We start from the raw sequence: 15,837 nt of genomic DNA, 5'->3' as shown, positions 1-15,837 counted from the left end.
AACTTATTTCACACTGTTTTGCAAATCTGTTCTGGTGTTTCAGATAAGTGTTTTGAACCTCTAGGAATTACTTGTAAGATTTTATTGAGTTTGCTAAATGAACTAGTAAGTTTGTTCTAGGACTGTTGCTTTTTTCACTGTAGCAAACTGAAAATCTAGTATTCACTCCAACCATGGAAGCTCATTCTGTAAGCAAATCTATTCAATTGGTCACAGTTGATAAATATTTCCTGACTCTTACCTAACTTCCTGGCAAACAGTGGCTCTTTAGAATCTTAGGCAGGCCAGAGCTATAGTGACATTAATTAAACAGTTCTTGAAGGTGCAAAGAAAACCTAAGTAGAAAACATAAGTAGAACTAGTCCTGAGCAAAAATATACAGGACAGTATGTTACTAAGTCTCTCAAGCATAAAAGTATTTCTTTTTTTTTTCTGGTATATTAATTTTTACACTTCTTTACAGTAAACTGTATTTTAAGCTTCAGTTACATAATATTTAAAGCTGTAATAATTTTTTCCTAATTCTGGAAGAAATGAAGTATTTGTTTTGGTTATTAATTATCCAAAGTGTCTAAGTTCTGTATTTGTAACTTCTGATAGGAATTCTATTTTAATCCCTGAAATATTATGGCATATTGGAATTTCTTTTATAATTTATAAAGATTTTATTTGGTTTGGAGCAAAAACAACTTCTCTTTATAAGATTTCAGTCTCAGTAAGATTTTTAAAATGAGTACTGCTTACCCTTACAATTCCAAAAGAATGCAATATAAACTGAATATTGATGGAATATACTGAAGTAATACAGAAATGTGTTTTAGATCCCTTATTTTAATTCACCAAAACATTAAATCGTAATTACTTTCTCTTCAAACAAGAAGTTTTTGAGGTTTTTTGACCCTTTGGTATTTAGTCTAGCTATGCCATGCATTTTTTTTGGAATTTCTGTCCAGTAGGTATTTTATCATATGAAATGTGTCATCTGAGTTGCTAAAGAATGCATTTTGGATACTGAGGAAATTTTATGGGGCCACTACATTTCAAATATACATAAACCCCGCTAAATTAACTGGGATACCTTTTTATATGTGCATCTTTGTGCATTTTTCTTGTTTTCTTACCTCAGTTCTGCATAAAGTCATGATTACATATGAAGATTTCATTACAATAGTTAATGGGATTGCTTTAGAATATCCAGAATGTTTTGTTATCTAAAATACTTAAGTGTGTGTAAATATCTTCATGCTAGCTGTATTTCATCAAAGAAAAATCATAATTTTCAATGCTTTTCAATGCTACAGGATCTTGCTTTTTTATGGTTACATTAAATCTTCAGAATCAGGATGTTTTTCTCTGTCACAATATGTATTTTTTCTACCCTTCATCTGTTTCTGGTAATATTTTCACCAAACCAAATTCCCTTCATTTTCCAACAAGTGTTTTATGCACAGCTTCATTATCTCTTTCTTAAAAGGAAATAAAATCTGTAGAATTCCATACAGATTCTAATTACAAGAACACTAATTACTACAAGGTTTGTGCACGCATACTCTCAGACCTGCATTTGCGTCAAATTGTACCTTATCTGTGCTACAATTGGTGGACTCGTTATGGCAAAATTACACTACCTCCAGTGCTAGGAATGGAGCCCAGTCTTCAAGAGCAATATCAATGTGAGCATAAGCAGTGATCATGCTGTTCTGATCTACCACAGGCAGCTGAATTAGAATTCATATTTCTTGGTTTCATTTAGTGGAGGATAAAATTGCAGTTTTAAAAATAGAACACTTCTAATACATTTTTTGTGGAGTGTTTGTTATGTTAAATGTACCAGATGCTTTAGGAATTAAGCTTAAAATTACCAAGCTTTCTTTTCTGCTTCACTTCTTATTAGGAATTGATCATTCCTAAACAATCTACTCATTTCAGTTCAATGCCCTTGGATCAAGTTTTGCCTTTGTTATACTTCCTCCATTTGGTAGTTAAAAACGGACCTCATTTGAACAGTTCCTTTTTTAAGTGTGAGCAAAATAAGGTCGTTCATATTTTTTTTATAATCAATATCTTCCTTTCTGGTTTAAAGACTTTAGAATTTCCTCCTTAGTTTTAGGCTATCACTGTAAACCATGTCCCAAACCCAAAGTTTTAGGTTAGATTACATCATCATGTTGGCATGTATTGGCCATAATTTCAGGATAGAAGAATCTGTCTGAAATAAATTATTTTGACACAGTAAGATGAAGACTTTCTTGGTAGTAACTCAAGCTAGCTTACATAAATAGCAAAGTACTTATAAATTCTTTTGAAAGTAGGATGAAATGTATTTTCAATAAGGAAGGTTATGTGTTTTCTTTTTTTCCCCCCTCACCTTCCTTCCTGATGGAATACACACAACAGCTTGTTCAAACTAAAGAAGAAATTCTTTGCTTCGTGCTATTTACATTTTGTTTGTGGTGAGATCCTCCTAGGGAACAAGATTCCTGTAACTTAAATTATCTTCTGCATCTTGTGATACCTAAATTGAATTTATTTGTTATTTTACCTCTGTGTATCCCTGCCATTTTTCATTAATTTTTGTTCAGATAAATCCTCTTAGATTAAGGAGATTAATATCAAAGTCATGATCCTTGTACTTTTGCTGAATGAGCAATCTGGACCTAAATTTGTCAAGGTTGATATGAAGATTAAGTGCTTTTGTTCTTCTTATTTTCAATTCAGCTGCAAAAGACTTGCAGTGAATCTGGGTTGCAGACTGGGAGATATGAAGTAGTAGACAGCAGTCTACTTTTACATTTAAGAAGGTTTCTTCCCACCAAGTCTCTCTCTTCTGGACTTTTTTCCTTGATTACTGGTTACCAGTCAGACACAAAGTAATTTTATCAAACAACTTCTGCTTATCAAAAACTGAATATATAGTTTCTATTAAAAAGTACTCTGTAGTTTTGTAATCATTGGAGTTTTCAAGTTTTAAAATGTTAATAACCCATTGGCTTAGGGGCTCTTGGAAGTCCTTCCTGTTTTGTTGCTTGCTTTAAATGTTGTGTGATAGGTTGTAGGACTTCATGAAGAAATACAAGCATGTTTTAAAATAATTTTAATGAAAGTTGGAAAACTATGATGAGTACAAGGGTACAGCTCTTTTGGTTGAGTCACTCTGAAGTTAGTTCAAGTGGATCTGATTATCTTTTGTCTGAGTTTTAAAAAGGCTTTTCTAGGAGGCAGAGAGCATGAAGTTGAGGATTAGAAAGCCTCTGACAGGCAGAGACCCAAGAAACAATAATATCAAAAGAAGGCTTTAACTGAAATTTAAATTACTTGTATAATAGTAAGTGGCACACATAGGAGTGTAATAAAAACACATAAACACACAGCTTCAGGGAAATTTTACCCTTTTTGTATAAGAATTGTATTTGAGCTGCACTACATTACACTAAATTTTAGTCAAAAGATCTATGTAACTAAGGGTCACATCTTTAAATTCAGCATGGGTACATCAAAGAGTGGATTTCAGGTTTAAATGTTTGCAGCCAGTTTGTGACTGGCATTTTCAAATATGTTCAAGAACATTCTTTTCATTCTTTTACTTGTCATAGATGGGCAATTATATTCATCATGGGGTAAATGTGATTCCCTTCAAAGCACTCATTTAGCTAAATGTCACCTGAAAGCTTGTTTTTCATAAGGAAGCAGAAGGTTTTGTACTTCAAATTATTTATCTAGGGGCTAAATGTTAGTAAAAGAAGATATTATGTTGTTTCCAGATAGTCAACACTTTGGGTACATGCATTTGTGCTAAAACTAATGCAGTATTTTGATGAGGGGTTGGTCTTGAATTAAGAACAAGATTTTTAATTAGTAGAAGAGAATGACATAGTAGGGGAAAATATTGAGCTTTTTTATTATAAGTGGGAGTTTTCTCATGAACTTCTGTTCTCCTCAGCTCATCTGATACTATGCTGCATGAGACTTTATGGCAGATTTGATTTCATTCATGCTTCAGTTCAATCATCCCTAAATGTGTGTGTGTATGCATTTATATATTTTGGTCATTCTGGAAGATGGGTTTTTCTTTCTTTGACTTGCTGGTACCTGTCATCCTCTGTACATGATTATATCCAACATATCAACTGGAAAACTGCAAAAAACCCCAGCTCTGAATGGTATTAAGTATGTTTGATTATTTTCCCTGGTACTTTTTAAATACAATGTAGAAAGCATTTAAATGTTGTTAAAATGCAATGTAGAAGTTAAGATAAAAAAGAAATAAGATATTTTATTTGTAGAAATATGTAAACAAGTATTTTATATACATATATACAAATTTATTTCATTTTATTACAAACGGCTGTGTTTATAAACTTCATAGAAAACTTGAGTCGCAAGAGAAATTTAGTTTGGAATCAGAAAGTTTTCCTGTATAGCTGTCAGCAGTCATCCAGAAAACCTGGTAACAACAAATTCATTTAGATTTACAGTTCACCAGGCCATATATCCTGAAATATCTTGAAACAATTTTCTCCAAAAATGTTGTAATTTGCAAATGTTCATCATTTGCAATCGGACATCCAGGAGGTTTATTCTTCTGTTTGTTACCAGTAATAACAATTGTGTAAATATGTGTACATAAATTTTAAGTATACTAAATCAATATGTACAATGTCTTAATGCTGTTCAAGAAGAAGAAGATAATGTGAAAGTACGGTGTTGATCAATTTTCCAGTTCAGTTTTTGTCCCAATTAACTACTAATGAATAATTTATTCATTAATAATTTAATGGGACAGTGAATACTCTGCGGTGCAGACACTGTTAAAAAAAGATGGAGTAGCTCTTGACTTATCCATATATTACTTTATAAAAAAGAGTTTTATTCCTGAAGAGTTATATAAAAAAAGAGTTTAATCCTGATTGACAACATAGACTCTGTTAAGAATTGAAATGTTACCGAGTTTTTTCCATATTGCAGAATCAAGGACTTGAGTTGTGGTTACTTCAGCCTACAAAAGAGGAAAACTGTGACATTTTCTATAAATTGTATTTGTTAATTTTTGAACAAATAGTCACAGAATATTAATAAACAGCATTTCAACTGCTACAAGAAAGATCTTCAGAAATTAGGGTCATCTGGTTAAAGGAATTTCAACAGTTTTCATCAGAGGTTTTATTTCCGTTATCTTGCTTTCCCTGGCTCCTTAGTAAAATATAATTGAAAGAAAAATCTTTTGACTCATTCTCTGCCCAGTGCAGTGTTGTGTTTTTCTTTTCAGCAAGTAGCAAATCATTCTACTGCTGAGAAAGCAGTGCAACTGAAATGTTTTATGGGAGTGTTTTGCTTGGTATTTTATCTCCAAAAAGACACTAAATCATGAAACCAAACTAAATTTGTTTAACCAAATATGTTTCCTTATTCAGAGGAGGAACCTGCTCCAAACAGTGTTGTTGAAGAATACCTTCAGGAGAAGAGAAAATATGAAGACAAGAGAAAGCAGCAGCCAAAGAAAGGAGTTTCCCGTGAAGATCAGGTAATAGTTTGACAGCCTGGGCAACAAAAATCCAGAAAATCAATTATGTTCATTTTTGAATACATTTATATATTCATTTGTATAAAAGCAGAGTTTTAAAATATGTTATTTCCTTTTCTATTAAAAGAAAGTTATTATTCATAAAAATAAATATTTTAGTTACCGAGGTAGACAGGTGACTGAATTTTCAATGTGTGCTTGAAAGGGCTCTCAGTTTAGTTGCTAAAATCTCCTGAAAGAAAATACTAGTCATGAAGAGGTGTCCTTGATTACATTTTTAAGAATTTGCATTTCTTCACCTTATGCTTTCTTTGCTGCAAGATAACACTGGGACAGAAGTTTACATATTTGGCATTTGATTTTTAACATTTGAAATTATGGTTTAAAAATAATAAATTCATCAATACTTCTTGTTGTGAAATGTAAGAAATTGCTTATAAGCACTCTAAAAAGAGAGACTGTTTTAAATACAATTTAAAATATTATTCAAAATTAGTTAGCATGTCTGTAGGCTCTAGTAAGCAAATATAAGTAAAGTAAGGTTTGCTTTACAAAGGCTTTTTTTTTTCTAAAGTAGAAAAGTCTGAAATGGTTAAATAGATGAAACTGCCTATGAAGTGGAAATACCATCAACGTAAAATGTGTGCTGTACGTCAAACACATTGGTTTGTAAATGCATGTCAGTTCAGCTACAAAGATGTTCCTGTTCACATGTTGAATCTAGAAGAGGTTGGAAACTTGAGGCTTAGTAACTTCAAAGCAGCATTTGGCAAACCTTTATATATGCAGCAAGCTGATTTAGCCCTAAACTAAGAAGTTTATGGAAACTTTGTACATTCAAAATCCCATTATCTTTGAATCAAAGAGTACTAAAGCTCTGTTGGCAGTGTGGATCAAGGCACTTAAAACCATGTCTAATGAATTTATATCAGCCCTGTCCTGAACATCACCAGAAAACAAGATGAGATGATAGGGATATATATTCTAGGAGATCTTAATTTTTATTTATGTAACTCTGCTGGCAACTATTCAACAATACTTAATCAAGTTCTCTGTAATCCATTTCACTTGTGGAGAGCCCCTTCTTGTCTCACACCCCTTGTAATTTATCCTACAGTACAATACCATTTTCCATCCTCAGTGCAATAGATAAGGAAAAGGGAGAAAAGGTATCTTTCCCTAAAATACTAGATAATGGAAGTCCTAACCCTCCTATTCAGCAAGGGTCAAATGATAAAATTATTCAAAGCACAGTATAGCATCTAGTGACTCACTGCAAAAATGCCTACTAAGATATTTCAAAATTATTTCTATCATCATGTCTATTCACAGGAATGCTGTCACCAAAGAAAATTAGACAGGACACAAGGAATGTGGCTTATTTTGGTCACTGTTTCATATTAAAAGGGTCGGTTGGAGTTTGTTTCCTTCTGTGATGACCTCAGCAAAGATTTGCTGTCTCAGGTGTTGCAAGTATAGTGTTTGTTTACAATAGTATGGAAAGCTATAGAACTAGAATGATTTGCAGGCCCAAATATCCTCAAAACTTTCCTCTTCCTCACCTTAAACGAAGAATAGACAGAAAATAAAGAAAGTAAATGCAAAAAAAGTCCTCCAAAATCTGCCCTTGGCAGTGCTAAAATATGTTTTTGAAGGAATTCAAAAGCCAGGAAACTCCTCAAGTTAAGATTGCTCCCAGAAGGAAATTTGATTCCAGTGAACACTTCTGGTATTTCCTATTTCTGTTTTCTATTCTTGTTTAGTTTTTATTCTTTTAAATTCGAAAAACTTGACCAAACAAAACTACACAGCCATACAGAGGTGTTTTACAGCATAGGTTGCCAACCTATCACCTACAAATCAAATGTAGCCTGCCACATAAATTCAGTTAGGCACTTACTCCCTGATGCTTTCATTTTCAGGAATGTCTCAAATATCAGAAAAAAAAAAAAGCTGTGGGCTGTGCAAATTATTCATAAGCTCTTTGCTTTTTTTTGAAGAGCCCCCCTCTACCATCACAAGGCTCAGACATAAGACTTTTGTATAATCAAACTCTTATTTGAGATGATCAGAAACAAGAACTATGGTATGATCTTCAGGTGTCATCTGAGATTTGGTGACTTCATTGTCTCTGAAAGATCAGGCAATGTCTGTTTGAGAATAAAGCAGCAGATTTTAATTAGCATGAGCTTTAGATGTGCAGCATAAGAACCTGTATCTGCAGAATCAGTTAACCTGGCTCATTTTTTTAGACAAAAACTTTGAGTTTTTTCAATGTCTACACATAATTTAAAAAACCATCAACATAAAGTATGTAAGTATCTGTTAAACTGGGTCTTCAAGACTTGAATGGTTTGTAATTTATACAGTAGATTATTTTAAAACAGGACAGTAGCATGCCCAAAAAGTAAAATTCATTTCGGCAATGTTATTAATACAGCTGTTTTATTCTCTAGGTAGCTACAAGTATTTGTTCCTTAAATATTCCTTTTTGTTTCACTAGATGGTGAGAGAAGCGCTTTTTCACACCTGACAGGCCCCTCCCTGCTTGCTCTTGTTGCCTCAGCACTGCCTGCCCACTCACTCCATTGGTGCTCTCCATACAGTCCCACTCTCGTACCCACCATCGCCTCTTGCTCTCTCACTTGCCTCTCTAAAATGTTTCTTCCAAATTCATATGAAACATCACTCTCATTGTCATTGTATTTTTTCTCAAAATAATAAAAATGTTGCATATGCCTGTTGGTGTGTAGAAATACACAATTTCTCTAAAACCATGTGTTTAATTTCAGACACTGGCATTATTAGACCGATTTAAAACAAAGTTAACCCAGGCAATTGAAGAAACTCCTGAAAATGAGTTTTCCGAACCTGACGTAGATAATGACGAAGGATGGTGAGTTTTTTTTCTTTGGATTTCTGTATTTACTGTGTTTACAAATTTTGCTGTACTAACGTAGTCACGCTGGTATGCATAAACTTGAGTAGCAGAAAACACCAAATGTGAAGGAAGCTGCTCCATTAGGAGTCAGCTAAAAGGTATTGGTTTAGCACTCTGAAAAATACGTCATGAGAGTAGATGACATTTAGCATTCTGTACTTTTAAATCCTTCTAAAACTGTGTGTTGAGTGTGGTATTTTTAAGTGATGGATGACATTAAGATAGTTTGACTCACCTGAAATGTAAGATGACCCCAAGGCAGTGGGGTATTACTAAAGTTGATAAAGCACTGCAGAAGTTACTTCCTTAATGCCTCCCAGTCAAGGAATCAGTGTGTACCCTCTTGTTTCATATTCATCTTTCATACTAACTACCCACCTTAGGTAATCAAGGGGATAAAAGTCAGTATGATTTGAAGTGTGATCTTGAAGCTCTAGGCTGCATGCTGTTAAATGCTCATAAAAGTAGGCATAATGCAAAAATGCATAAAATACCTGGAAAAAAGAAAAGAAATCCTAGCAAAAAAGTTTTGTAAGGATCTGTCATCTCCATTTATAAGGCAAACACTACAGCTGGTCCAACAAAATAGGCTGTCTCTGCCTACAGTTTTTTTCACAGTTGTGTGCATAAGCCATTGGAGCTACAGCAAAATTACCAATAAAATAGAAACTTTAACAAAGTTCATGGCAAATGTTTTAAAACAACCAGTATTTCTGTATATCAGATGACTTTAAAATTATTTTGTTGCTTCTTCAAACAGTGTTTTCTTCCTTCGTAGCGTCTTTTCCCACCTCAGGCTCTTTGAGGATGAGAGATAACATACAATATAAATTGCAAGATCCTTGGATTTCACTGCTATTTGAGATCCTTCTGAGCTACCAAAGTGCTTCTAAGTCCTCCAGGAATTATAGACCAATTATTTCATTTGGAAGGGACCTACAAGCATCATCCTGTCCAACTGCCTGTCAACTTCAGGGCTGGCCAAAAGCTATGTTGTTAAGGGCATTGTCCAATTGCCTCTTGAACCCTGACAGGCTGGGGGCATTGATCTCTCTAGGAGGCCTGGTCCAGTGACCACCCTCTTGGTAAAGAAATACTTCCAAATATCTGGTCTAAACCTCCCATGTCCATGATATGATTCATTTATCTGGACTTTTTATGAATGTTTTATGAACTTGATCTTCATGTCAGATATTTTCTTGTCACAGTAATAGGACCAGTCTTTTAAATACTTTTATAGAGTTCAAACAAATCTTTCCTATTTCTTTCTGAGTAGCTACTGATTCCTAATCGTTAGCAATGCTATCCCCTGTCATTCCTACTGAATTAAGAAGTGCTGTATTTTCAGATTATGAAGTTGTATATTTGTTCAGAAAACAATACTACATTCAGAAATGCACTAAAACAAATACTTAAAATAATATGAAACTACATAATAGACCAATAATTAATATCTTGCATTTTGCAGCTCAGTAAGTGTACAAGTTAACTTCACAGATAGATGAGGCAGTCTGGTTTCAAATAATTTACTCTGAGGCCAGGTAAATTGTCAAATGTATGTTACACACATTGGCTATAAACAACATTAACAAAGCAATGAAATCTTCTGAAAGCTATTAATTATTGTGTGAAGCACTCAGAAAGTTAAATTGCATATTTCAGATTAAGGGTTTACATTTTCAGTACCTTTGTTGTATAGGAATTTTTGAGATAACTATAGTGACTTTACACTTCAAAATTCTTTCTTAATTTGAATCTACTTCTCAAAAGACAATAACTTCATTTTATTTGATTTTTATTAAATATAATTAATGTATGGTATATGCATATATGATACACACAAACAACATGTTTCCTCCAGGCCATTTTGTAGATCATGGTTGCTGTTTTTCTGGGAAGTGAAAGCCTGCCAGTATGCTTTGCTCTACTGTCAGGGTATGTTATCTGAGGTAAAATGATTGCCTCTAAGACATTTTTATGTGTCCATGAGTGGCCACACATTGAGGTATAATTTTCATTCTCTGTCAAGATAGAAACCATTACCAATTTGTTATGTTTTCTTTTGTTTGGCAAACTTCTCTCTGCATATTTGGCTGAGCTGCTGTATTGGCATGGCACATAGCAGACATTTGGGCACTTTTCAGCAGCATTCTACTTTTTATGCAATAAAAAAGGAAGAAATATGACTCTATTGTAAACAGTGTGTATGGTGTTTGATAATTATTACCAGACCTTACTGTCTAAGAACACATCTGAGGAAATGTTGTGAGGAGTGCTGAAGAGAAATGCGTAAGACTAAGTTTTAAGGTGGGATATCAGAATCTTTTCTGAGACATTTTATTGCACCTTCTGCTGCTCCGTGAGAATGATTATTTGTATTTGTCTGCAGCAATCAAAACCCAATTTCCCTTACAGAATTCAAAAATATCATAAACATGGTATCTACTCAAAGAAGGGGTCAAAGAATAAAAATGTCTGACAATAAGTGGACACAATTTAACAGCATCCGGGTACCTTAGAAGGATGCTTGATCTGAGTTCTTCCAGCCATTATATTCCTTGTGGCTTCATGTTGACTGCTAGTGCTTGTGCTTTCCTCTTAATGTTTTTCTTAAAGGTTGTATAGAGTGCTGCAGAGGTAAGTGGAGATTATCTGTCAGAACTCAGTTACATTCTTGGCTTAGAATCTTTACCAAGAAGACTTTTCCCAGAAATGTAGGTGAGGTGAATCACAGTGGCAGCGAGGTGTCATTTGCTTAGAGACTAATATTATGAAAACCAAATATGTCATAACAGAAGACCCAGCTAGAATCTTCTTGATACTTGCCACTTGGATTACTTGATAGGCCTGAATTTGAATGAGAAAATACTGCACAGGCTACACTTATTCAGAACACTGCTGCTACTCAGCTTGTGTAGGACTTAACTGTAACACATATAATTGTATGCATGTGATACCCATTCAGGTAGTAGTGACACTTCAGAGTTCTGATGATAATAACACATAGTTGCAATTGTAGTCAAACACAGCTTTCATTCCAGAAGGTGTTACAACTGCAGATAATGAAACTAATGATGCAGATCCTGTGAACATGACAAAATATTTTTCATAGAGAAGTCCAGCAATGGGATAAAAAAATCTGGTGCAATCAAGTACATTCAAAAATTGTTTCAGTTAATCTGTGCAAAATATTCCTCTTCAAATAGGATAAGAGTGATATTTCGTACTGTAAAACACCCTTTGATCAAGTAATTCTGAGAGTTCCAAGTGCTCCTTTCAAGATGTGAAATCTGAGACTAGATACAGCACTCAGCTAAGTCTGTCTGTGTTGAGTGGAAGGACTACTCTTTTTTTTTTGCTGTTTTTTTCATACCTGGTTTCCATTCCTTTCTAAGCCACAAATCCTTTCCTATTGAATGGTTGCCTAACTTACTTCTGTCCTGTACCCATACTGTTGATCGCTCTTATTGGAATTTAGCCATTGCACTTTTTAAATTGTATCCTGGTTTTCATACTGCTATTCTAGTTTGCCAAAATCACATGAATTCTGAATATTTCAATAAACATTCAAAACTTCATATTATACATATGTTCTGTAATTATATTCTTCTCCAGCATAGTCATAAGTGGAAATTAACTAACCAACCATTACCATATTAATCTTTTCACTTTGACATTAAACTGTGGCTGTCTACTCCTAAAAACAGGGCTCTCCAGCTGAATTTTTAGGAACCTTACATGCTTGTGAAATATAAGAAATATATCTGCACTCTCCTATATGGAATATTGGTTTTGTGGAAGGAACATTGTTTATACAGTCTCACAGAAAAAATTCACAAAAAGGTTCAGGAATCAGCTTCAGTACCATTCTTGAAGTTAAAACTCAATTGTCCTTGTCCTTGTCCTTGTAACTGAAAAATCAAAATTATCACCACTCCATACCACTAAAATACCATACATTGTGCACAAAACCAGTCAAGTTTACAGAATTTTATAAGACATGGAAGACACATAGGTTAGGAAATCAGATGGGTTATTTTTTTGATTGATTGAAAAGACATTCCCATTCATTCACATTTATTCACTTCTTGGGACTGATGCTCTTCAGTATCTTTGTCAGTGACAGAGGCAGTGGGACCAAGTGCACCCTCAGTACATTTGCCGTGACAGGAAGCTGAGCAGTGCAAGTGGCACTACAGAAAGATGGGATGCCATCCAGGGGCATCAGGACAATCTTGAGAAGCAAGTTGATGTGAACCTCATAAAGATAATCAATGCTGAGGTGATGCGTCTGGGCCAGGGCAATCCCAGACAAGAGCAGAGACTGGGAACAGCCCTGCCCAAAAGGGCTTGGGGGTGCTGCTGGCTGAGAGGCTGGACATGACCCAGCCATGGGCAGTCACAGCCCAGAGAGCCACACGTGTCCTGGGCTGCATCCAGAGCAGTGTGGGCAGCAGGGCAGGGAGGGGATTCTGCCCCTCTGCTCTGCTGACACCCCAGCTGGAACACTGCATCAGCTCTGGGGTCCCAGCACAGGGAAGGACATGGACTCTTTTGAGCTGGTCTGAAGAAGAAACACAAAAATGGTATCTGGAATATCTCTCCTGTGAAAAAAGGCTGAGAGAGCTGGAGTTGTTCAGGCTAGGTAAGAGAAGGCTCTGGAGAGACCTTATTATGATAGATATTTCAATAATTAAAGGGTGATTAAAAGAAAGAGGGAGAGTGACTTTTTACTTGGGTAGGTAGGATCAGGATGAGGGGTGGTGATTTTAAATTGAGAGATCTAAATTAGATGCTAGGAAGAAATTCTTTACTCAGAGGGTACAGGCACTAGAACAGGTTGCCCAGAGGGCTGGCAGATGACCCATGGCAGTGGGGTTGGATTGGGTGACCTTTAAAGGTCGCTTTCAACCCGCACCGTTCTATGATTCTATAATGTGAACATTGCATTGAGGCAATATTCAGTTCCTGCTTGAAAACTATTTCCATGCTGGTAATATGTGTTCTGATAAATACAGTTTTACATTGCAACTTAGTCAGTTTTGACTTCATGGAAGATGGCAGATTCATTCTGTTGGACCTTCAATATTCAGTGTTGAAACTGAAATACTAACATGTGAAAGTTGTTCCTTACCAGATGGACATGATTATGTGAAGTGTATTAAGATTGCTGCCACCAGGGAATCAGCCAAAATCTGTATCATCCTCTGAAGAAGGATTTGTTCTGTTATTAATCCCATCAGTTCACAAGTCAGGACTACAAGTAGACCCCCAGTTGATTTTAGAGTTTGTGTTACAGTGAAGCCCAGTAATTTTTCCTTCATTCTGCACCTGGCTAGAAGTCTAGGATTTCTTCTTCAGGATTCAGATCTCATCACTGGCCTTTATCTCCTCTCAGTAAAGCACTCTGCAGCCTTTCAGAATTTGACTGAGACTGCCAGCATGCTACATAGTTCATTTAATTAATAGCACGTGATGCGAGTGCTTCATAACTGAACCACTGCAGTGTTTCCTGGGTGGAATGTAAGGTGTTACATGTGAAACATAAAGCTTCTTAATCTTTAGAAGAGATCAGCTTTTTCCTTCCCTGTGGAGTGCTGTCACAGCTGTAACTAAGCAACAAATGTAAATAAGTCACTTAAGTGTTTTTGGAAGTATGTCTAGACTCTGAAACTTGGTCTTTCTTTTAATTTGAAATAACATAAATCCATTCAGCTTTCAGATATACTGTGGGACTAGAAAGAATGAGCAAAATGGGAATTTGGAATGAGGTGGTAGTTTTTCACATGGTTTTTCAGTTTAAAATTCTTCTGGTTACTTACCTTTGTTGAGTCTAAACTATTCTAAATGTTGGTTAATTTGAGGTATAGGAAAAATAGACTTTTTTTAAAAATCAAAATGAAAAAGTCAGTACCTGAAAATACCTTCCAATTTGTACAAAAGGATGTTGTGAAAACTGTGTGACAGTCAAGGTCTTCTACTTTAAACAAAAAGAATGTCTTGCTTAATGGATGGTTTCATGTCTATATTGTGTAATTACTAATGTTGTCAAAACTATTGTCCTCTAAGTTATTTGTAAAAAACCTCACGTAAGATAATGAGGATTAAAACCAATTCAAATTAATGTAATGACATGCGTACTTTAAAGGCACTGTTTAAAATCTCACATGGCTTAGAAAGTTTTAAACAAATCTTCTTCTTGGTCATAAAATATCTTGATCTGTACAGTGATGCTTTACATAGATCCGATCACCTGATTTTAGCAGAAATTGAAAGGAATAGGTCTGGTTTTATCAATTTTTTGATTCTGTGGACAGAAAACTCACAGAAGTTCAGTGCTAATCATTTAAAGTGCAGCCTGGCTTATATAAGTCAGATACTGTAGTCTGTTCCCAATTCTGAATTTCAGAAAACTTCACTGAGGCCACTTAAATATTGTGGGAATACTGGATGCTAATGCTGAGTTCTTTTTGCCAGGACCATAATTGCAATTTGAGTGTACAATTTTTTGCCCAGTTTGAAGTGATAGTTTCATTTTACTTTAGAACACAGAAAATAAATCTGTATATTAAATGAAGATATTCTCTATCCACCATCAATAGTTATGCCCTGTATCTCCTTTAAGAAACATTTTTGTTCATAATACAAGGAGGTTTCCTTTCAGAATATTTATAATTGATTTCATGAAAAATATGGCACAGTTAGGAGTGGAAACCCACAATATTTTACTTACCTTGTATTCTCACAGTAAAAGGTTTTGTAACAGAGGGCAATTTGGGTCTTAAAACAGTATCAAGGCATCACTTTTCAATGTCTGTTGAAGAGTATTGGCTAGAATTGTTTTGGGCTTGGGTATTTTTTAATTGAAATAGCAATTCTAGAATCAGGTAAATCCTGAAGTTAGCCAGACTCTTTTTATATTACAATATTTAATTTCTATTAAGAACTAAATCACAATACACACAATGCAATTTTAATTTTTAATCCCTCTACATTTGATAATGTGTTTCATTTTATTTCCAGGATTCCCTGTTTACTGCAGCATATACTATTGAAATTTGCAGGGTGAAGTTCTTCAGGATAGACACCTAAAATATTGGGAATATTTCTTTTATAAACCTTGTTTTATATACATTCTATAAAACACAGATTTTTTTTTTCCTACATAACCTCAAATTTAGGGTTATGAAATATGGCTTCCTCAAGATTAGCACCAGTCTTTGCCACTTCAGTTGCAGAAGCTTAACTGACAAACACAGAAAACTCCTGAAAACTAAGCTGCAGTCTGTTTTACATGCTGATGCTAGCTTGGGGAATGACTGAAAAAGTGCTCCTCTAATTTATGCCAGCAAGGCACAAAGATGGATTAAAGCCA

The 15,837-nt window shown here is 34.8% G+C and overlaps 1 protein-coding gene across 1 annotated transcript in view; it reads left to right on the top strand.

Moving 5' to 3' along the window:
- The window catches only part of CWC27 (CWC27 spliceosome associated cyclophilin), a 93,605-nt gene that overhangs the window by 68,311 nt on the left and 9,457 nt on the right, over positions 1–15,837 (top strand). The window contains exons 12-13 of the mRNA XM_009098177.4: positions 5,412–5,521; positions 8,314–8,417. Of these exons, the coding sequence (XP_009096425.2) occupies positions 5,412–5,521; positions 8,314–8,417 (214 nt within the window). The remainder of the gene's footprint in view (positions 1–5,411; positions 5,522–8,313; positions 8,418–15,837) is intronic.

Source organism: Serinus canaria, chromosome Z (assembly GCF_022539315.1).
Source record: "Serinus canaria isolate serCan28SL12 chromosome Z, serCan2020, whole genome shotgun sequence".
NCBI lineage: Eukaryota > Metazoa > Chordata > Aves > Passeriformes > Fringillidae > Serinus > Serinus canaria.
This window is presented reverse-complemented; position numbering and strand designations above follow the sequence as displayed.